The sequence below is a fragment of the Pteropus alecto genome, unplaced genomic scaffold (assembly GCF_000325575.1).
Source record: "Pteropus alecto unplaced genomic scaffold, ASM32557v1 scaffold33, whole genome shotgun sequence".
Classification (NCBI taxonomy): domain Eukaryota; kingdom Metazoa; phylum Chordata; class Mammalia; order Chiroptera; family Pteropodidae; genus Pteropus; species Pteropus alecto.
Window position 1 is genome coordinate 7,388,916 of NW_006435762.1, and position 24,687 is coordinate 7,413,602.

The following is a 24,687-nucleotide window of genomic DNA, read 5'->3' on the forward strand; positions in this document are numbered from 1 at the left end:
AGAGTGGGTGCTATAAGGCCTCTTTTCATCTCTCCATCTGCTTATCTCAATGACATGCTCTCAGGACTGCCTGCTTAGATTTACTAGGCCTATGTTCATTTCATTACTTTGACTTGAAATATTTCTTTGTAGTGATATGCTGTCTTTGTTGGAGTCAGTTGTACCTAGTCCCCTGAGAATGACATCATTTACCATTGCCTCACCAAAGACTGGCTCTAATGGCGGGTATATCAGGAAGAAGATGAGGAGGAAATGCCCCTGCTATGGCATAATAAAAGAATGCTCTTTAAACAAGGTGTTTATTGATAATTTAATCCTCATAACAAATCTATGAAGCAGGTGCTTTTCTTATGTCAATTTCATAGATGAGGACACTGAGGTTCAGTAACTTGCCTGACATCACACAGCTACTTATTGGTAGAGCAGAGATTTGAACTCAAGTGGTCTAGCTATGGGATCTGGTGGCTATAATCCATATACTAATGCTGCTTTTCTCTTAGTGGAATGACCTGTGGTCTCTGCTACCACCAATCACATCAGAATTGCATCCAGTAAGTTACATAAACAAAAAAAAACAACAATCAAAAATCATCTCAAAAGCAAAACAAAATAATATAAACATTAGGAAAGTTGTCAGTGTATTTTCAAATCAAACATGTATTTTAACTTCAAATTACAGAAAATTTTTCGTAAAAAGATCCCATAGACTCATAATAACACATAGTAATATATGTTCTCAGAAAAGAAGATAATTCTTTTTACATTTTTTCTCCGAAATACAGGATACTCCATCATGAGCATGAATTTTTGAGTCAGAAAAATCATTCTTCTAATTCCAGCCTGTTGTTTACTTGCTTAATGACCTATGCCAATTTCCTTACTCTAATTCTCAGCTTCTATGAAATAGACATGACAATACAAGATTTGGTGAATATTAAATGAGATAATTATATGAAGGGCTCAGCCTAGAGCCTGGAACGTAGCAGTCTTTCACCTATCAGTACGTATTTACTTGTATTATTATTAGTCATAATTATTATTATTATTATCATTATTATTATTACTACTAATATTAGTAGTAGTAGTAACAAATTTAATAATTTAGTAGAATATGGTATATTTAAACAGAATGTTGTTGGTAAAATGAAAACATCATCATTATAAAATGGTTATTTTATTCCTTTGAGAAAGTCTCTTCTGAGATGAGCTCATTTATCTTCACCAGGTGATCAGCCCAACACCCATCAACTGCTAGCCCTGGCCTCACGCCTGCGAGAGAGTGCTGAACTCTTTCAGTCAGATGAGATGCGTCCTGCTAATGATCCCAAGGAGAGAGTTCCCATCCGTGTCCGAATGCTGAATGACATTCTCCAAGACATGGAGAAGAGCTTCCTGGTACAGCAAGTGCCACCAGGCTTTTATAGGTAGGATATGCATCTCAAATTTATATTTTTATACCCCTCAATTAAATTTTTTGTTTAACTTTCAGAATATGTATCTACTGTGAACAAAACACTATTTTTTTAATGTAAAACAGTTATTTAATCTCCTCCCCTAAAGAAAGTTCAACTGCATAAATGTAAAGGAAACTTAGTGTAGCAGTATCATATAGAAAACAATTAAGAATTTTTTTTGACATTACGGTCAATGTGAGTCAAACATGATATGGATACTGAAAAACCAAATGGAATTAAAGGTTGTATTTGGAGAAATACACTTTTATGAATGAATCAGGATAAACCCATGCTATTCTGTCCTAGTAGGACCAAATCTAGAGCACTGTGTTTAATTCTTGAAGCTACATTTTTAAGAGGGAGCAAAATAAGTAAAATATTCAGGGAAGAGTGGGATTTCATTAATCTTGAAACAACCTGGGAATTAGAGATATTTGGTTGAAATGTTACAATAGAATGATTATTGAAACATTTAAACATTTTAACAAATATTTTAATAAAACAACTTTTATATGGAAAGAGACTCAATTTAGGCTCTTAGAGGCTGAGACAAGTACAACATGGTTTTGTGTTTGAGGTCCCTGATATAGTACAAATTAAACAAAGAGGGAAAATGTAATTTAAAAGATTATTACATATTTTAAACATTTTTAACTGATTCTTCTATAAAATACAAAATATAAATGCATACACCTTTCTGTGTAAAAGATGCTTATATAATGTGTGTTTGTCTATAACAATTATATATACATATATATGTATGTTCTCTGTATATATATATGTGTGTGTATGCGTATGTGTATGTGTGTGTGTATAGTCCAGGATTTATCACGAGACAAGTCAGCAGACAAAGAGTTATTAAAGGAAGAGTGGAAGCAAGAAGACTGTTCGGCCCAGAACTCTCATCATAACAGGCCTCAAATTTAACCTTTTACACCTCTATCTATCTATCTATCTATCTATCTATCTATCTATCTATCTGTCTATCTATCTATCATTTATGTATTGTCTATCTATCATATATCTACTTATTTATCATCTATCATCTATCATCTATCTGTCTATCATCTATCATCTATCTATAAAATAATTTCCTTGACTAGACATACTGTGTATTACCAAAGGATATAACTAGGATTAGATTAAAGCATTAAAGCATAAGAATACAAGTCTTAATTGTGTATAAGAAAGAAGTTTCTAGCAAGTAGTTTTCTTAAAAGGCTAAATATGATGCTTTCACGGATTAGGAAACCCATTATCACTGCAAGTATTAAAGCATAGGCTGAATAGCCCTAAACACCTGAATATTTGGATTATATGAGGTTTAAAATGTCTTTTAGTACAAAAATTCCATGGTCTGACAAATCACCTGATCTCTTCAAACCTTAATTTCTATATCTACAAAATGGAATGATGGGATAAAACCATTTACTAATAAGAAACCTTGTCTACTTCTGATATTTGGTGATTTTTTTGTTATGTTTTTAAACCAAATTCACATTTTAAATCATTATTTTATATCATATCTTTTAATACTATGACTCTGTATCATAAATCTTTGGGAAACATTCATTTATTACCATAAGTATTTTTAAGGTACTTTGTATGCTCCATGTACTCTTGTAAGCATCAGAGATGTAGAAGTTGCCTTGACATCTGACCTAATACAGTTATAGTTTAGTGGTGGAGACAGAATGAACAAGGTAATTAAGTCAAATATAGTGTATGATGGATATAATAAATGCTAAAGAGAAAACTTAAACCATATCATTAAATCTAGCATTATTAAAAAGTCTTTGTCAGAGTAGATAAATTATATTTTTAGAATGTGTTATGTAAGATAATTTTATTTCCTTCATTTTTAATTTATGAAAATTCAGAAATTAATAAAAATCAAATATTAAATATATAGTTTGTATGTTATGAAATAGTAAACACTTTTCTTATTTGCCTTTCTTGGCACTTGCACTAGGTATAGAACACCTACTTACAGTCTGACTTATATGTCTAGTAAACTTTGTATTACCCCTTCAACAATGTATATGGACTCAATTTACTTTATCATACATTTTAAGTGGAAAAGTAAATATTTGTCTTGCCTTTAGTTAATAATGATTAAGCAAGTGATTTTTATTCCTGTTAGTAATATGATTACAGGATATTTGGTGTTCCAGTGTTCAAGGAACTGGAAATATTGATTATAATAATGTTCTAATTCATATAGCAAACTTTAGGATGAAATTCTCTGGTTCAATATTTTGGCATTATTTTTAAACTATTACTATAGTTATTGAAAGAATACACGTATGCTGTTCTCCTTGGTTCTTTTAATTTATTTAAATTATATATATAATATATATACATATACCAGCAGTGCAAATAGATTAAAAAGCTTCATTTCGATTTATCTGACTGAACTTTATCTCAAGATTGTCATGAATTTTATTTTATTTCTGAAACATATACCAAATCATCCTACTTCATTTTTTTTCTTGGTAGAGAATTCACATTTTTAAATATACTTGACGCAAAAAATTTCAAAATTACAATCGACTTTCTACTCCTAATCCTTATCAGTTCATCTTCTATGGGAGGGAAAATGTTCAAACTAAAAAGATGGGTATGACATGATATGCTATTTAAGAAAATGGAAAAAATGATTATTTATAGTGACAACTACACAAAGAAAAGATAAAATTTTTAATTGTATTATACCAAAGAACATTTGGTGAACAGAGTTTAATTTTTTTAATGTTAAACAACCTTTAGAGATTGTTAAGGTTAAACAACCTTTAGTTATTCATGTAAGAATCTCACTCTTCAACCTGATAGTGTTATGACAATCTCATCAAATATATAAGAAGACAGTCAAAAGTGGTTTACTTTTTAAGAAAGTTGTTGACAGAAGTTCACTGTATACAGTTAAATATTGCATTTGGAATTTTAATCATGTCCCAGAAGTTACTGCCTTAACAAAAATATCACTAAACACTGAAATATATTATCTTTGGAATATGTAAAGGAATACTTTGGCATCAGATGATTCAAAGATTTCAAATCCTGTGATATTGTGTCTAAAACTGTCATTCCTATAAATAAACTGTCACTGAATATTGCTCTCTGCAAGCACATTGATGGAAACTGGCAATATAAGATTCCTGCCTTCAAGGAATTTAAACTAATTCAACAGGTAAGGTATAGAAATCATAATTTAAATAAATTTGCAGAATACTTATGCAAAGTGCCCAATGAATGCTACAGGCAAGAAGTTCTTTTGGGATTCAGTAAAGAGAAAAATTATTATCTTGTGGCAGTCAAGAAAGAATATATAGGGAAAGGGAGAAATTTATCTAGGATTGAGGAAATAAGAGGTCCAATAAATTAGAGAGTAATATAGACTGAATGTTTGTGTCCTCCCCAAATCCAAAATTCATATGTTCATACCTAATCTTCAATATGATATTTGGAGGTGAGGCCTCCTAGAGATAATTAGGTCATTAGGACAGAGCCCTCATGAATGAGATCAGTATCCTTATAAAAGAGACTTTAAGAGAGTTCCTTCACGTCTCCTGCCATGTCAGGATGCTGCCATCTATGCACCAGGAGGCAGGCCCTCCAGACACGAAATCTGCCAGGGACTTGCCCTTGGACTACTCAGGCTCCAGAACTGTGAGAAACAAATTTTTGTTGTTTATAAGTCACCCAATCTATAGCATTTTGTCATAACAGCTTAAACTAAGACAGGGAGCATTTCCAGGAGAGGGCAGTGTGAAGAAAGATACAAAGGAAAGGTTGCCTGCAATATGCTAGAAAACAAGAAGTAGAAATAGAAATAGTCTGAATGGTTATTAGGTTCATGATTATGGAGAGTAGGAAGGAATCAAATTGTGGAGTCCCTTAAATGCTCTGTTGAGAGATTTAGATTTTGTGTTTTACACAAAAGAAGCCATAAGAAATCTGTCATTAGGAGGATTTATCTGATACTCCAGGTAGGGTGCACTGCAGTTGAGAGAGAACAAAAACCTTCAGGATGACTATGGTGTAGGAAAGATATTGAGGGATAAGAAAACAATTTGGAATATTAGTGTCAGTGAAAAACAAAGGGCTGACTTGAGAGATTGAGTTAAGGAAGAATTGATTAGCTGTTGAGTGGCTATGGAAGTCTTATTTCAGGTTTTTAGGATTCCCCAGGGGCAAGGCAGATGAAGCAGGGGTGGTAGTGGAAGATGCCTCTTCTCTGTCCATTTCTCCAGCCAATTAGTTAAGGCACTCATTATCTCTAGGTCTCCGTGTATTTATATCATAACCTGTTGTTAAAGATCATTTCTGAAGTCCCTTCTAGCTCTAAGAATCTGATTCAATGGACACGCACTGTATTAAGACTTGAAGAATTCTTCTAATCCTCAGTAAGTGGAACAAGAAACAACATAATTATTGACATTGATGGCATAATGAAAAGCTGCAAAGTGCCCCCAGAGGTGCTGAGCTTGGTAGGCAATAGGGAGCAGATCAATCAGGGACCATGTAAGTGAAAGTATGTTGAAAACTACAAAGCATCCAAAAGTATTACTACTGTCAGAATTTGACTCATTGCCCCTGAGTAGAAAAGGCATTACATATATTCTTAAGAATTCTGAGTCCTCTCTCTCCTTTATTTACTATGATTATAATAGTACTGCTCTACTACTGATGGGACTGGTTGTGTCTGGAAATGAGATCTTGTGGCATCTGTATTTTGTTATTGGTTCTTTTTAATTCCCTATAGTTATTATTCTACAAAAGCAGTTCAAGCAGTCTGACCTAGTGCATCTATACATTCTATAATTAAATTTTCCTAAAGAAAATATGTATAGACTATTTTTTAGAGCAGTTTTAGGTTTAGAGGGAAATTGAGCAGAAAATACAAAGTTTCCATATAACCTATACCCTTCACACACACACACACACACACACAGAGTTATCCCCTCCCAATACAGTCCCCCTATTATTAACATTTTGCAATAGTATGGCATATTTGTTACAATTCATGACCCACTATTGATACATTATTATTAACTAAAGTTTATAGTTAATGTTAGGGTTTACTCTTTGTGTTATACATGTTATGAATTTTAACAAACATATAATGATATATCCACCATTACTGTATCATTCAAAATAGTTTCACTGCCCTAAAAATCTGTGCTCTACCTATTCGTGTCTCCCTCCCCACTGCCTGAGCCTCTGTCAACCACTGGTCTTCTTACCATCTCCACAGTTTTGCCTTTTCCAGAATGTCATATAGTTTGAATCATACTATATGTAACCTTTTCAGGTTGGCTCTTCACTTAGCAGTGTGAATTTAAGTTTTCTCCATATTAATTTTTTTAATCACTAAATAATGTTCCATCGTATGGATGTACTATAGTTTGTTTATCCATTCAACCATTGAATGACTTTCAAATTTTGACAATTATTAATAAACTCACCATATATATATATAAACATATATATATATATTTGTATGCAAGTTTTTATGTGGATGTACATATTTAACTCATTTGGATAAACGCTAAGGAGCATAATTATTGAATAATATAATAAGCCCATATTTAGCTTTGTAAAACAATGCCAAACTGTCTTCCAAACTGTACCATTTTATATTCTCACTTATAATATTCCACATCCTCACCAGAATCTGTTGTTGTCAGTGTTCTGGATTTCAGCTATTCTAATAGATGTATATTGTTATCTCAATTTTTTAATTTGCAATTCTCTAATGACATATGATGTTGACCATATTTTTATATGTTATTTTCCATCTCTGTGTCTTCTTTGATGAGATGACTTTTCAGATATTTTGCCTATTTTTAAAATTGAGTTGTTTTCATATTGTTGAGTTTTAAGAGTTCTTTTTATATTTTGGATGCCAATATTTTATCAGATACTCATGTTACAAACATTTGCTCCTAATTTGTGGCTTGCTTTTTCATTCCCTTAATGGTGTCTTTTGTAGAGCAGAATCTTTTAATTGTAATTAAATCTAATTTGTCAAGTTTTGTGTGTGTGTGTGTGTGTGTGTGTGTATTTTTGCACGTGGATGTCTTCTTGTTTGAGCACAATTTGTTGAAAAATCTACTCTTTCTTCATTGATTTGCTTTCTCTCTTTTGCCATACAATACACTTTTTATATTACCTTTTACAAGCAGCTTACTTGTCTGTAGTAGAACAACTTTCAGAATTAAGATTGCCATGTAACAATATTGTAGAAAGATCACTGGATTTGAGATTTATAAAAGTGGGAGTGGGGTTTGAGTAGAAAAATGTGTCTTTTACTATTTGAATGACTTGAAGCAAGCTAATTAGCATTTCTGACAGTCAGTTTCTCATCTCTAAAATAGAAAATCTCAAAGGGCTATTAATATTAGGATAAATTTAGATAAAAGATTAAGATAAAATTAGATAAAGTGAGACTAAAATGTGGGAAGATAATTTATAAACTATAACATTCTATACAACTGTTAGAAAATAGAAGTAATTTTTCTATCATTCTGCTAGTTTTACTTCAAACTCTGATAATATATGGATTTCACAGCTTCTTCCCAATTTCGCTCTTAACCAAGGATGGAACACTTCAAAATATGGTGACACAACAAGTTCTCTTTCCCCAGAGTCACTGCAGTGGGGAACTTTTTTCCATTTTTTATTTTTAATAAACAGTTCCTTCCCTTAAACATTTGTTAAAACTTTGTATCAAGGGGTTGCAACATCCCATAGATAGAGTCTTGGGGGGAAATGTAATTAAATGTGCAGTTTTTAAAAAGAATAAATATAATATTTGAATAGCATTAGCTCCAAAATAAATATGGGCATTCGAAATGACAAACTTCTTCCATTAAGTAAGCCTTCTTTCAAACCACTTTTAAAAAGTATACAGAGAACACTGTTGTAAACATTATAGTATTCAGGTGTAGATCCTCTCACATTTTAAGTTTTGAAGTTGAACCACTTTTAGATTTTGGCACCAACAATTTCATTCTTGAAATTTAATATCTTATGAATAAGCATTCTTCCTAGCTTATTTTAGTAAATTTCAGCAAAATTCCTGGCCTTGTCCCGAACTGTTACAATACTTGAGGGCATGAGTTCTTGAGACTGCTGTTCTGTCTCTGTATCTCCTTTCTTCAACTGTCTCTATACTAGACTAAATAATTATTACCAACTCATTTATTGAAGTGACCAGACAAAACTACACAGACATGAAAGGTCTTTGATTTTAAACTTTTAGTATACAAATAGAAATCCATGGGATTTCAAAACTGCTCACAGCAAAAATATGATTGGCAAAGGTTTTCTATTAATAGACAACTCCAATATCTGAGTGCAAAATGTATTAACATGACCTCACATTTATACATTGGGGTCGAATATCTGCATAAAAATACTTGTTTATTCTCTCTACACATTTAAAGAGACAACAATTAAAGAGTAAAAGCTAATGATATTTTCCTTCCCTTTTCCATTATGAGATAAACACATATACACACTCACAAACACACTCATTTGCTGCACTATTAACTGTGGTTAGGTGGAATTTTGAGGTAATTTTACCAAAGGATAGGAAATTTATTGTTGCTTTGGGAAGAATCAGAGACCATCTATTGCATTTGTATTGCAATAGTTTTGACTTGAGGATGTGGGAATTGAGAAGGAAGCAAACATAAGCCAGCCAGCGTTTAATACTGGCTGCTAGAACAAAATGGGACTCTGGGAAAATGAACATCTTCAAGCACCATCATTCAAAATAAATTAAAGTCTAATTATTATCTTTAACATAAAACTATTGGTCATACTGCAATATTGTCCTGTTGCTCTTTTTAAGTATATAACATTTCTGCTACATTGTGGCTAAGTAGTCTGTTAAAGGCTATCTAAGCAACTACATTTATAATATTATATCTTTGGGAAGAGACTTCTGAGTTCCAAACAATACTTTTATCAGGAGTTTGGAGAGCATAATTCTTTTGTAAGCTGAGAGATAGCATGTGTATGTACCTGTATATGCTTAATATATAGTTTGTGTCCTTGGGAAAGGTGTGGGAACAGATTTATAATAAAGTAAGCCCTTTCCAAGAGAGCTAGAATGGTCATGTGGAATTTCAGAAGACGATTGCTAGCCATTGAAAGCCAAAACATTTTTTTGTTGTTGTTAGAATCCTTAAAAGCAGGAAAATGGCAATGTAAATGTCAAGATCCTCTGCCTTGTGCCAAGAATAAACAAAGGAAGCAATCCACTGAAAGTACTTTTCAAACCTCAAAGCTACAAAACTTTGCTTTGAAAGATATTAGAACTAGTTTACACTTAGGCAAGCAATGACATTAGACAGAACTATTGAAAAACACATTGCTCACATAATTTATGGTCAGGTTATCCACTGATCATACATTTGATTCCATACAATTTGATTTTAAGAATTATAAGAGACTAAAACCCAAACTCCTGAAAACCATTTCAGAATAATAGTGATCTCATTACATAGTTTTCATGGTGTTTTAATTAGAATTAGTTATGTAAGTACTAATAGAACCTCATGTTCAGTGTTTGATTGGGATAATAACTACTTTGTTCGGATTGTACTTTTTCTTTTAGGGATGTGTGGGTGGTCTGAATAGAGCTAAAATCCCACCATTGTTTCTCTTGTCATTAATTCTATCAGCAATGCCTCTGATTTCTTTAGACTGAAAAAAAATAACTAGTGATTAAGAATTACTATAATGCTTTTAAAATATTTTTAATAGCGGCCACTTGCACAAAAGAATCTTTGTATGAATACAATTTTATAATCTATACAATATAAAATTTTCAAAGAAAGGTTGAAGACCTGGCTCATATACAAAACCTTGATAATGCTGATCATTATATACATTCCCTTTTATGCTTTTATGAATAAACATATACATTAGCTTTATAATTACATATCCCTTTCATATTTTTAAAGTTTCTACTTCTAAAAGGAGCAAAAAAAAAAAAGTTACCAAATTTTAAAAGAAACCAAATTAATATAGTGTAATCCAAGCTCATTTTGTTAATATTAAAACAAAGTTGTATTCCATTGCGACAGATAATTTCATTGCAATTTGATTAGACATAGAAAAACTTATTAAAACTTTTAATCGACAATGACCACTTTATCAAGCTAATTAATCTGATATTCATTCTGCTGGTATCAAAATAGAAATCCATGTGTACACAACTGTTTGAATTTTATAAAAATATTTCTTTCAGATTTGAGGTTTCTTTCCATCTAAAGTAAGAAAAAATTATTGTCATATTTACAAGTAAAGACACATTGCCAGTCTGAGAATGAAAATGAGTTGTGACTTTATGGTATATTTGATAATATTAAGATTAATAATAATAACAATACTTGTCACAGTGGAGGATTTACTTTGTACCAGGCACTATGTTGTACATTTTTATATATTATGTGTAACCTTTCTAACAATATTACAAGATTGGTTTTATTACCCCTTTTATACAGTTAAGAAAACCGAGGCTTATGAAATGTTAATGCGTGGCGCAAATGCTATTTGAAACTGTCTTGTTTTCTCTAAAACCACTGCTCTTTCTACTAGACAGTACTGAATACAAATTATTTCTAGTTCACTTAGAAGTCACCAATAACTATAGTTGGACTATGGTGCAAATAGAGCCAAACAGTAAATAGGTCAATTTTCACAAGAGCTGAGTAAATTTCACTTGTTCTAGATTTGCAGAATTATATCTCTTAACCTTGATTGTTGCAAAAGTACATCTATGGGGCACCAAATGTATCCATACTTCTGGAAAAAAAGATTGCCCTATTGTCCCGAATCAAAATTATCCCAAAATATTGTCTGCTCTTTCATATTTCTATAAATCTTAGATGCAATTAAAAGGGGAGGAAAATTTATCTGCTAAATCTCATATATAATAGGTAGAATTTTTTTTCCCCCCATAAATAACAGTGTGATATATGGGAGGAATCGCGAGGTTGGGAATTTAGAGATGTACTCTTAAGACCTAAAAGTGCTTCTGATCAAGTGATCCCAAAAGTCAGTTAACTTCCATGGCATGTGCTAAATAAGGAAAGATATACTGGCAGATCTCTAAGATAATGGAAATATTAGATGAGAAAGTGTATATAACTAATATGAATTGACTTTCTGATTTCTTTGAAAAATAATTATTGAAGTAATTATTTCAACGAGAAGAAAAATAAAAAATCTGTGTTCTCCATGATACTGTTAAATATGTTATCACTTGTTTCTCTTTTATCTATTTGACTATTTTATCTATTATTAGTACAACAGAGTTTCCATGTTTATAAATATCTGACTGATTTAATATGGTCCAAAGATAATTAAGAGAAAGATCATGCTCGATAATATCTTTGTACCCACTGAAACACTGAACTAACATATCATTTTGCTGCATAATGAAACTAAAGTACTTGATTGCTGTATAGATCAGATGTTTAGCAGATCAGAAATGCTCAGAAATCATTTTATGTTTGCCAATATCTAGATTAGTAGCAACATTTTCTTCTTATAAAAATAAAGTATATCTTTATTACACACACACACACACACACACACACACACACACACACCACACAATATGGAACTGGTATAACATATTAAGGAGGCACACATAGAAAGGGCTGGGAGCCAATAAACATGATTTTGTAAAGCACATAGTTATTCCTTTACCTCATCCCAGTGTCATCTTTTATTCAAATAAAAGCTTACATAAGTTACTCTAGTTGTATAGGAAAGGGACACAAATGTCATCCCTTTCCTTGGTAATGTCAAGGACCTATATTGTTTGCCAAATACGACTTTTACTTGTGCTGCTTATCCAGTTGGCTTACTAAGGTCCCAAGACTATCACATTTTAACTGATGAGGAAACAAAAAAAAAAGGGAGGCTACAAATTTATAACCATACTGAGATGACATCAACTTGGAGATTTATAGAAACAATAGGATGAAATGGTAATTACTCACCCCACAGTCTTTAATTAGAACTAAGTATAATATATAATTTAACATATAAGTGATATAATCCTAATAAAAAATAACAAACCTTCAAATTACCTATGATGGGACTCAAGTATTTCCTTTCAGCCTATCTTATCAGATATATTTCAAAGAGAAAATTAAAAGGCAATCTAGTTTTTCAAAGTAGGAATAGTTTTAATAGGAGAATTGGAGGCTTGTATGTCTACTGGAACTGCTGGAAATGTCAAGGTCTAGGAAGCCTCCACTAAGATTCATGGAATCAAGAACTAGCAGGACTGAAAGAAAATCATCAAGGACAGATCAGGTGCTTGCCCCTCTCAAGAAGGCAATTCCCAGGAGTTCTGAGAAACTGTGAATCTCATTCTTGCCATCTGCCTACCTATCTTCCTGTAACCATTGATGAATAATGCAGTTTCACTTTCTCTTCTGCCTTCCAAATTCTGAGTGATGATTGATTTAAGTTGTGTATCCTTAGCTGTGCTTTGATAACATTTGTTGACTATATTATTCAGAAAAAAAAAAAAACGAAACTTCTTTTATCATGTTCTCTCTGGACCTTAAAGGAACTGGGAATCCTCCTTGGTAGTGGTGGTAGACAAAGAGGAGGTATTCCTGCACCAGATTTTATTGGAAATGTTCAGTTTATATTACATTTTCTGTCAAGTGGAGATTAGGGACTCAAGGATACTAACTATAAACTTTTTAAAAAATGAAATGCTAGTCACATGTTAGGCATTTTATATACTCGGCACTTACCTCTGATCTTCACAACAATATGCATGATTACTGAAGGTAGTAGTTGTACCTAGAGCTTGCTTTCTTCAAAGCTCTCTCCTTGTTCTACCATATTCTCCAAGGGAATTTATGGAAGATTTTCTTCTTTTCCTTGATGCTTTGTATATACTTTCACTGGTTGTCAATGACTCCAGCCTGGTATATATTTTTCCCATTTTGCAGATAAGAACTCTGAAGTTTAGAAAAAATATCCGCCCCCACTGAGTTACCAGAGGTGGCAAATGAAATAAATTAGTAAGCAATAAAACCTGGCTGAAGCCATACTGAGTTTTATTTTTTTAAACAAATTCATGGCCATGTTTGTATTAGCTTCACAGGAGTAGGACAAAATAAAATAAATAAATAAATAAAAATAGTTGAGATAAAATAATCCTACTTTGAAACAATAAAGAACAGAAACAATATATTTTATCTTACAAAAATGGATGTTTAATCTTTGCCACTACTCAGACCTGGGCAGTAGAAGGAATGTCTATGGATTGGGTGACACTTTGTTTCCTGCATTTCCACTGATTCTCTTGTTAATCTTATCTGTGAGTTAGAAATTGGTGCCACTTCTTCAAAGTATTTATCTAGGAGTAATCCATATTGTTTCCATTATTACTGGTTCTATTTGTTAATTTAGCAAATACTTAGTGTCCACCAATTACAGAATTATGCCAGACACTGAGAATACAATGCTCAAAAATATAAATATCAACCCTACCCTTTAGCGGGAAGAAACAGTGAATAAACAGACCAAAAAATATGTAATTACAAACTTTAAAAGTGTCTGGAAGTAAATAAACACAATTTTTTTTATAAGGTGGCCAAATTGATTGCGAAAGATCAACTTGGGTTGAGATTGGAGAAATAGACAATGACATAGAGGCAGCGAAGAGGGGTTTAGATGTTAGATTTTCAGTGCATTGGAAATCTGATTTTAGCAGAAAGTAACCTAATTTGTCTACCTGTCTTTCTGTCTATTATCTATCTATCTACCTATCTATCTATCTATCTATCTATCTATCTATCTATCTATCTATTTATCTACTATCTATATCATCTATCTATCTATTTATCTATCACCTTAGTATCTGTTTAAATGTATAGGATTCTATTTTTGATGTATATATTTTTGTTTATTGATAGTTATGTCTTCATTTGTTTCATCACGTATTTTGTATTTATCAATATGTGTATCTTTTTAGGTGTCTATTTCATTATCTATGTCTGTCTGTTTGTCCATCCGTCCATCCATTCATTCATCCATCCATCCATCCATCTCTCATGCTCACTTTTTCCCTCCCACTCTTCCTCCCTCTGTCTCTGACTCTCTGTCTCTCTGTCTCTGTCTCTCTGTTTCTCTGTCTCTGTCTCTGTCTCTCATTATCTAGATATCCCTGTCCGCTAGGTAGAGAAGGGATTATAGGGGTAATTGAAAAAAATGGAGAGATTAAAAAAACATGATATTTTAAAGATCTAAGTATGTCAGTCAGAGTTCTCCAGAGAAATAGAACCAAAAGAATAGATAGATCATTTAGATCAAGGTCCCCAACCCCCAGGCTATGGACTAATACCAGCCTGTGGCCTGTTAGGAACTGGGCCACACAGCCAGAGGTGCGTGGTGGGGAGATCAAGTGAAGCTTCGTCGGTATTTGCAGCCACTCCCCAGCGCTAGCATCAGCGCCTCAGCTTCACCTCAGATCACCAGGCATTTGATTCTCAGAGGAGTACCGATCCCTTGTGCCAAAAAGTTTGGGGACCTCTGACTTAGATAGATAAATCGATAGATAGATTTTAGAGAATTTGGCTCATGGGATTGAGGAAGTTGACAAGTCCAAAATTTATAGGGCAAGCATGTTGAAAATTCAGAGAACAGTTGATGTAGCAGTTTTAAATCTGAAATCTTTGGGGCAGGTTGCCAGCACACTAGAAATTCAGGAAGGATTTCTATATTACAGTCTTAAGGCAGAATTCCTTTTCTCCAGGAAACCTCAGTTTTTGCTCATTAAAGACTTAAATTTGATTGAATGAGAAAACACATATTATCAAAGTTATTATCTTTTACATAAAGTCAACTGATGGTAAATGTCAATTGCATCTATAAAGTACCATCATAGCAACATATAGATTAGTGTTTGACCAAACACCTGGGCAATAGAGCCTAGCCAAGTTGGCACATTAAATTAACCATCACCAGAGATCATGTTGATGGAAGTAGAAATAAAGAGAAGATGAATTTATAACATTTTGGAGGAAGAATCTACAGAACTTGGTGATGAATTAGATGTGAGAGTGAACAAGAGGGAAGAAATCAAGAATTACCAATTTATCTCACTAGCAATGAATTTTAATAGCTATGATGTGTGCCGAATGTTTCTCTGTTTTCTTCTGATTTCAGCTAAAGTAATATGACTGACAAGATAAGATTACTTTTTATAAGCACTTTAAATCACCAAATAGTCTTGGGGAGAAATTTTGTTTGTATCTGTCCAGTTATATTTGTTTAATCCAACTATAGACTAAAAATTCACCTTGCCTTCTCCTTCTCATCCAGAAATAATTACATGCAAATAGTAATCAGCTCTTCATATAATAATGTGAAATGGGAGGAAACATGGCCAAATATTTTTGGAAGGAACAGCTTTCAAGTGTGCCAGTTAAAATGTCTCCAGTTTTTTACTGCTAATCATAGTAGGTCTCATTTTCTAATCAAAGCTTACATATGCTCCACCAGAGAATTGGGAAAATATGCTAACTCAATGTAATTTTACGGAATATTGCTCAAAAGCCAATAAAATGTCGCCTTGTCAGATATAAAGTTTAAGAGGAAAGAAAGTAACACATGTACCAAATATTAAGTATTCTCTCTGCAATTTGTTGCAAATTCCCCTTATTCCCAATTCTGTCCTTTTCTTAACTATTAACTATGAAGTTAAATAGACAAGTACTGAAAAAATAAAGTCTAGACATGTCTCAAAGCTGATTCATAGTTCCAGTTTTCTTTCTAAAATAAAATATCGAATGAATAGAAAATCATTCTGGACATTGAAAATTAAGAATTAAAAATATAGTAAAATAATTTTCTAGATTAATTTCTGGAGATAGATGAATATCTTTGTTTCATTTCATTTGAGAAAATGTTTGTTTTTCTATTTTGTATATGTATTACTATAATTCCCAAATAAAAACCTTGATAGTCCATAAAAGTTTTTTCAAACTTTTATATGATTAAATCTTGCATATAATTTAGATAAGGTTTAGTCAAATTTCAATGATCTCTGCTTATTAGTATTATTTTATATTTATAAATTTTCTACATAAATGAAATTTCCTCTAATTAAGTAAATCAAAAGTTTTATAATTACCATTTTTTATTTCATCAAATTTGAGTATCTCTTACATACAAGGCATAAGCTAAGTTTATTAATTTGCTGTGACTGCTATCATAAATTACCATAAACTTGGCTTAAAATAATAAAAAAATTATTCTCTCAAATGTCTGGAGGCCAAAAGTCTGAAATCAAGCTGTCATCACGGCCAAGCTCTCTGCAGAGGCACTAAGAGATTATCCACTGCTTGTCTCTTGCAGCTTCTGGCGGCTGCATTACTCCAATCTCTACCTCAGTTTCCGCATCGTCTTCTTTTCTTCTTTGAGTATCAATGTAGCGTCTCTTCACCTCTCTCTTATAAGGACACTTGTAATTGGACTTATCCAGTTAATACAGGATGATCTCCTTATATTCAGATCCTTACTTACATTTGCAAAGACACTTTTTTCAAGCAAGTTAATATTTATAGGTTCCAGGGCTTACGACATGAACATATTTGTGGGCTACCATTCAGCCTGCTATAGCAGATAATGTAAGGAATATGAGTATTAATTAGGTAATAACTTTATTTTTATATATGTGCCAGTTATTCAGCTTTAGTCTTTGAGTATCTATCTCATTTTGTATACTATGCTGTGAACCTGGGGCTGGGACTCTACAAACTGTTTCTGTTTGGCCAGCTGACTCCTCATTAGACTTTCTCATGGGAGGCACTAAAGGAAACCTGGAAGCTTGGGGGAGGAAGAGACATATCTTCTTCCTGTTTGTTCCTATTTTTCCCTTCCTTCTTGTTGTTGTTGTTGTTGCCACTCTAACGATGTTTTTTTTTTTTTGTCACCCAGATATTGACAGTCACTTTGGTAGCAGTAGTTAATTCTGATTTGCACTTTTCCTAACATTAGCTAAACCAACCTCACAATGCTTATTAGAGACAATCAGCACCAGTTAACCACAGCCGCTTTCTCATAGGTCTGGGTCCCAGTTTCACAGGCTTCCATCTCTGAGCTCAGCGACACTAATAATAGCTGAGCAGTGACTGCTATTGATACAACTTTTAGCTTCATAGGACATCTCCTTCAAGCTTCTATGTTTTAATTATTTCGACCTTTCCATTTCCTAGCCCTAGAGATAGTAGCCCCTTCCTGCTGTTGTAACCTCTATGGTAATTTATTGTTTCTTCTGACCTTATAATCTAGTGCAGATATAAAATACCTTCAAAAATAACTGTCAAATGAGGTTAAATATAATATATCCTAAGAAACAAAAGGATGAGTTACAATTATTCAGAGGAGTGAAAGTTATTTTATTTTTTGATTTGTTCTCTTCAGCTAGGTAGGATCTAAGTAGGCATCATGAGGGAGGTGGTACTTATAGAGTCTTATAAATAAGTAGTTTTTGGTCTAATTTATTTAGACAAATAACTTATTCATTTGGTATAAATAAGCAAGAGATGGGAATGGGAGACTGGAAGGGTATTTCTCAAGAACAGCTTTCTAAAAGGTATGTTTCTCAAAATCTACTTAATAGTATTTAGCATTCTTTTAATTGACAGTCATCAGTTATACAGTCTTTTGTAATACAACAAAGCCCTAAAAGACTGAGTCATTTGTACCTATGACTAAACAACTATACATAATATGTTGCTGAAAACTGGGAAACTGAGTGAATAATTCATTCAGTGTTTCGTTGTTTCTGTTTTATTCGTACGTTTGTATTGGTTACTTCCAATTGATGTCATCTTGTCTAGCAGCTAAAATCCACTGGAGACTGCTTGGGTTCTTCAGTATCACTCCGCCCTTCTCCATAAACTGTCTGTTGGGCTTTATGACAGTTACTTGCCCATCCAGATGCTATTTTAGCTTATTTTAGTTTGATTGCTGTGTTTTAGAAGCATGACCTCAGGAATATTACTATACATAAATAAACTCCTCCCTGTCTCATCCCAGCTTTTTCTTTCTGGAACAAGAGAGTACAGTTTTACTTTTATGTAGGTCAGGGGTATTCATCTTATAGTGATAATCAGAAAAAAAAGTTTGCTGAGAGACCTTGAGACCTAAATATTGTAAACTTACTAGGCCAATATCTAAAGTTCTCTAAAATGAAGCAACTTTATAAGATCATTAATAAAAGAAAGGAAGATAAACATTACCTATTTGACACTGACTAAAAAGTAATGTGTTAACATAAGTCAATTTTTCACTAAGGTTGACTGAATTTGAGGCTATAAAGACAACTATAGATCTCCTTTTCTTTCATGTAATGTATATGGTTTATTGTGTCCACATTGTCTCTTTTCGGAGATTGTAAATTATATTATTTATGGACTCGATGATGAAAGCACAGTTGGAGCTTGAAGGTCAAGGCAGAAAACTGCATCCTAAATTTCTGTTTGTTGATAATATATGATACATATAGTAGGACACTTGGTGGTGCTACAATTAAAAATCTGTCAACATTTCTAACATACACCATTTTTTTCAGGGTCTTATAATATGGTTATTTATCCTTATTCTTCCTCGAACTATGTAATACAACGCCTCAACTGTGGGAGGACATCTTTGAGTTCTTGCAACAAGATATTTATTAGTTTTTCTCCTTTTAGCTATTAAAGTTCTAAACAATAAAAGTTAAGGTAAGCTAGCTTTCAGCAGTCTCATAACTCAAGAACAGCACCAATATATAGGCCATATATTTTTCGCCTCAAGTGCTTGACTCATATTTCAAATTTCAGTTTATTGACTATATTCGTGTTAAAAGAAAGCTTAGAAATATTTTTTAATAATCATTTTTTGAGTGTCTGTTTTTTTCCTACTCTCTTATCTAATGTCTAACAATACAATAAAGTAGAAATAAGTTTAACGCATTGGCTTATTCACAGAAAAACAAGAATATTCTAAATAAAGTTGTTTTAATTCAAATAATTAGCCTTTCAATTTAAAAGTAGTTTGCAATTATATGATCTGAAACTCTAGATCTATACTGTTCAGTATAATAGCCATTAGTAATGTGGGTATTAATAACTTGAAATGTAGTTAGTCCAAATCGAGATCTTGAAAGTATAAAATACACACTGAATTTTAAGACTTTTAGTATAATAAAAAGAATGAAGTAAAAAATATGACCTTAATAATATTATATTAATTCATGTTGAAATGATAGTATTGAGTTAAATAAATATAGTAAAATTAATTCGACCTTTTTTTACTTAGTATAGTGTAGCTAAATTAAAAATTACATATGTGACTGATTATAAGTCTTTGAACAATATAACTCTAGGTGTTCCCAAGGATCCTATGTCTTTCCTTGTAGATGAAATGATTTGAATTGACTTATAGTAGGATAGTCTTATCAAACTTTGAAGATAGTAGTAAGGTTTTTTTTTTCCGTTTAAGAAATTCTCCCTCCCCCAACCATGGTAGTGATGCTGTTGTTAGTGTTTGTGGTGGTAAATGACAAATATAGAATCAAGAGAATTAAAAGAAAAGTTAAATGTTGAAGACCATAGGAGTATGTAAGATATTAAGCAAAAGAAAACTCAGAAAAGCTAAAAGTATTTTAGTTAAATGTAAATTTACTCATCTATGATGCTTATTAAGATAGAGTAGAAGAATATTTTGTTTACCCTGGAATGATATAAATATATATTTTAGGTGAAATTACTTATAGTAATATTAATATGTAAAATATTACTTAAAACTCACCTTGTAGGTATTTAATTTTTGAAATAGTAATTCAATTTCTCTAGAGTCTCATTAAAACGAATTGGCTATTTGCTTCATTATTTAATTCATTAATTCAGCAAACATTTATGTGCCCATTCTCTTTTGGGCATTATGCTTGGAACTCAAAGATCCAAAGATATTTTTACTTTCAACTCTTCTGCTAATTCGCAGTATCTGTTAGCCTGAATTCATCCAACTCTGTAATCACGAATCAGATGGCTTTGGACACCCCAAAAGAAAGAATCACACACACCTGACCTCAATGCATTATCATACAAGAATGTCACAAAAGTCAATTGAGAAATAATGAAGTGTCTTATGGGAGGCCCTGTGGGCTACAAGAACCGTAGCAGTGTTCTGGCAGGACATTACCACCCCTAGAGTATTAGTGAACAATAGCAAGTGTGAGGGAGGAGAAAATTCTCCCTTTTGCCCCTCTTGAGTTCTTAAGACTGGACTAATAATAAAATTGACACAAAACTAGATTACAGAAGCACTAACTTAATACATGCACATGGGAGATCATAAATGATGCTCCTAGAAATGATGAACCAGCCAGCTTTTCACACTTTTTAGACAAAGAAAAAACACATTTGTAAGTAATTGACAGGACAAAGACACTTAGGTTCCGGTGCTCATTTGTAAGGAATCTGAACAGAAAGAGGTCTTTTGGTAGTAAATTAGTAAGGGAGTAAAAAGGCTTATCTATACAGGCTTTTTGGGTCCTAGATTCTTTAACTCTAGTGATAAGGGTGTCTCTCATCCCTCTGGGGCAAGGAGGGCATCTTTCACAGAGGAGTCTTATTTCCTACACTCAAGGAGACAAGGGAGGGTCAACGTGTTCTTTTTGCACCAGCTGTTTGTCAAGTAACTTTCATTCCAAGTATTCAATAAGCCATTAATATGCTATTGTGGGATATTTGGGGTCAGAATTCCCTGGGTCCCAACACAAGTAAGTGCTAAAATTGAGTGCTAAATTATTTTAACTGAACTAGCACAGCTGCTTCTAATGCTTTTGTTCATCCCTTAATTGTTTCTTACGTATGTATCTTTTTTGCCCTCCCTCCTAAGATAAAAAGATGACCTTTCCAAACCTTTCCAAAGCTAACCTACTCACCCCTATTCTTAATCCTTCCTTCCTCCTGGCATTGCTATATCAATTTTCACAAATCTCAGTTCCATGTTTTTCACATTCACAATTAGTCTTGGTTGCTGCAGTTATTTCTACTTTGAAAACACTCCCAAGACATGTCTTAAAACAAACAAAAAATCCTCTCCCCCATTCATTTGACACACTTTCTCAAAGATCTGCTTATTGTTGTCTGTTTCACCCACTTATTCTTTAACTCTGCCACATAGGTTTTGCCAGTGACTTCTCAGAAAACACAATCTTTTTTTTTTTTTTTTTTTAATTTGGATCTCTCTTTTGAAACTGTTTTCATCCTTAGTAGAACGCACACAACTTTGGTTGTCTCAGTTTCCCCACTCTGTCTCCAGTTGCTTACTTTATTCTAGCAGATTTTTCAATCATTTTACCTGTTGTATTACCTTTAAATTAAGAAGCCGTTTTCCCAAAGTCTATAAATTGGACTTAGATATCAATTTCACTAAAGATAAGTTCTTCAAAAAATTTTATATTGTAAAATTTCTCAGTGATAAAATGTTCTCCTTTTGTCTTCTTATCAAAAGAGGCAGGCCTAGGTAACAGAGGTACAGTGGGTTAAGAAGGGAATAGAGTTAAAGATTATGAAGCACATTTACAGAAGCTAGATCTTTTTTTCTTCTTCCTCTTGCTTTTAGAACAATGGCCTTATTATGCTCTAAAAATACCTGCTGGTTCAGAGCTATTGTTACATGAAAAGAGACGCAGATCGCAAGTGTTCAGGGTGGGTAGAAAAGTGCTCAGTGTCTGCGATCAACTCCCCCTTTTCCTCGAAAACACTCTCAGAAAAGTATACCTAACCATCTAACTTGATTTTGAATTGGAATCATTGTCGTAGAGTTAGGGAGACAAATTTATTTGCTGTTTTTCTATTGATGAAGCTGAGAATTATTGTAAATTTGGGGCTTGCTGTACTTTGGCAATTTGGAAAAGTCTATTTTGTTTTTTTCTTTTGGAATTTTTTTCTATCTGTCTGTCAGCTATAAGTTTCAAGTTTAGCACTTGTTGGGGTATGGTTTTAATATAAGTGCAAAAACAGAGGCAGGTATTCGAATTAAAATCCTTTCAATCATGTACTTTTTTAAAATCTTGGCTTTACTACTTAAAGGCTCTGTGACGTAGTACAAGCTGACCACTTTGTGCCTATTTTCTTTCTTTATAAGATGGATATAATAATAGTACCGATTGCATTAAATTGTTTTGAGGATTAAATGAGTTAAAATGCCAAATGCTTAGAACATCGCTAAGCATATTGTAAGGGAGGGGAAAAAAATAAACTTTTTCCTGTATCTTCCTAGGTTCTCTGACTGGAGGCTTGCAAATTTGACTGAAAAAAAGACAGATTAACAGGAGAAAAACAGTTCCTTAACACGTAAACACACACATACACACATACACGTGAAACACACACACACATATACACACATGAGAAACTCAGTGATAAGTAACTCAAAGGATTTGTTAGAACTTGGGCTTATATAGCATCTTAACAAAGAACAATAAATTTGTAGCAAAGTGAGAAGAACAAAAAAATAGATTTAGACTTCCAAAAATGGCAAACTATGGAAAGGTAAATATGTGGAAGAAACCAGTGGATGATAAGGGTTATTTTAATAAGGTTTGTTATGTAGATTCTTCTTGGTGCAATTTCTGAGCTAATAAGAGTCTAGATTTAACTCCAATGATTAGAGTTGAGGGAGAATAGAGAATTTTCTGTGTCTACAGTTTCTCAATTGTTTTCAGCTCAAATTAATTCTAATGCCAAAGTGGCCTGTTTGGAGGTGGCATACATCTTACAATACATTAAATGCTCAACAAATGTTAGCAACTGTTATTATCATCACCATTATTAATGTATACAGTCAAATTTATTTTGTATCTAGTCTTTATAAACATGAAGAAATAATTAATGAACAAGAAACTCTGTTCTTGAGGAGTTCTGCCTAAAGACAGCAAAGTATCTAAGCGTAATGATGGTGTGTGTGATCAGTGCTATGATGAAAGCATTAGCCACATGCCATGGTTGCACTGAGAAGAAATCAACAAGATTTGCCTTGGGTTGTTGGAAAACATGAGTAATTGGACTTCTTTCTGAAATTCATCAAATTTATGGCCTAGTTCATCCAGATTACAAGAAACCTGTTCTCTCATTGATACCTTTCAGAGTCTGTAGATAGAAAATGTAGAACTTTTATTTCCTAATTTACCAAAATCCTTTAAAAACTATAAGAATCTACTCTTATCAGTATACCAATGGACCAGGATACCTTGTTTCTAATAATTAAAAATAAAGTTTACAAAAACATTTTCAGACCTGCATATATACCTCTAAAATAGTCTTTCTTGTATATATATACATACTGATTTGGGGGGAGAAGAGGGGCAAATAGCACTAGGGAAGTAGAATGGTTATAGCGAAAGTGAATGGGTGGATTTTTTTATAGTTAAAGGTATGGTCAAATATGAAAGGCCATGTGGTTTTATTGGTACAGACTCTTGCAGGTGGTAATACACCTTGGCAAACCCTTAGAAGTTCCCTGAATTCATTTTGGATAAACTCTTTCCTGGGAAGGAGACATCACCTGGTAATCTCATAGCTCTGTGATACTGAGGAGAAAGTCGGTTGAAAATTAAGGGGAATGGAGGAGGGGTATGTGCCCAAGAAAGAATAACTCAGAAAAGTCAAATAATAGAAGCTACCATTTCTAACATTTACTATATATGCCAGGCACTGACTAAGCACTTTATGTGTTTTATTTCATTTAATTATTACAAAAACTCTAGATGGTAAGTACAGTCATACACATTTCAGTCAATGACAAACCACATATGCAACTGTGGCCCCATAAGATTATAATGGAGATGAATTCTCTGTAAGAAATGGGAGGATATGTGGTTCAGGAGAATTTTTTTATCTTTCTGATAGGAGAAACATCTGTTTGGGGTTTGGCAGTAGATTTCCTCTTACTCACAGCACCTTGATTTTGAGTATACAGATTATATCCCAGCCAGTCAGCACTGACCTGTTTCAGAACAGAGATGCCTGTCCCCTCAGTGCTACATTTTCAGAAGATGCTACAGCCCTGCCTCTCAGATCTAGCCTGATGGTCTTCAGAGTACATTGCTATAAATTCTTTGTTGAGGATCTAAGATCCTGTACAAGGACTCAGATCCACAAGAGATGCCTTAGAAGTATTT

At 33.0% G+C, this 24,687-nt stretch overlaps 1 protein-coding gene across 1 annotated transcript in view; it reads left to right on the forward strand.

Annotated features, from left to right (window-relative positions):
* Positions 1-24,687, forward strand: part of NAALADL2 (N-acetylated alpha-linked acidic dipeptidase like 2) — a 799,198-nt gene that overhangs the window by 763,638 nt on the left and 10,873 nt on the right. Inside the window, exon 13 of the mRNA XM_006910847.1 lies at positions 1,226-1,424. Within this exon, the coding sequence (XP_006910909.1) occupies positions 1,226-1,424 (199 nt within the window). The remainder of the gene's footprint in view (positions 1-1,225; positions 1,425-24,687) is intronic.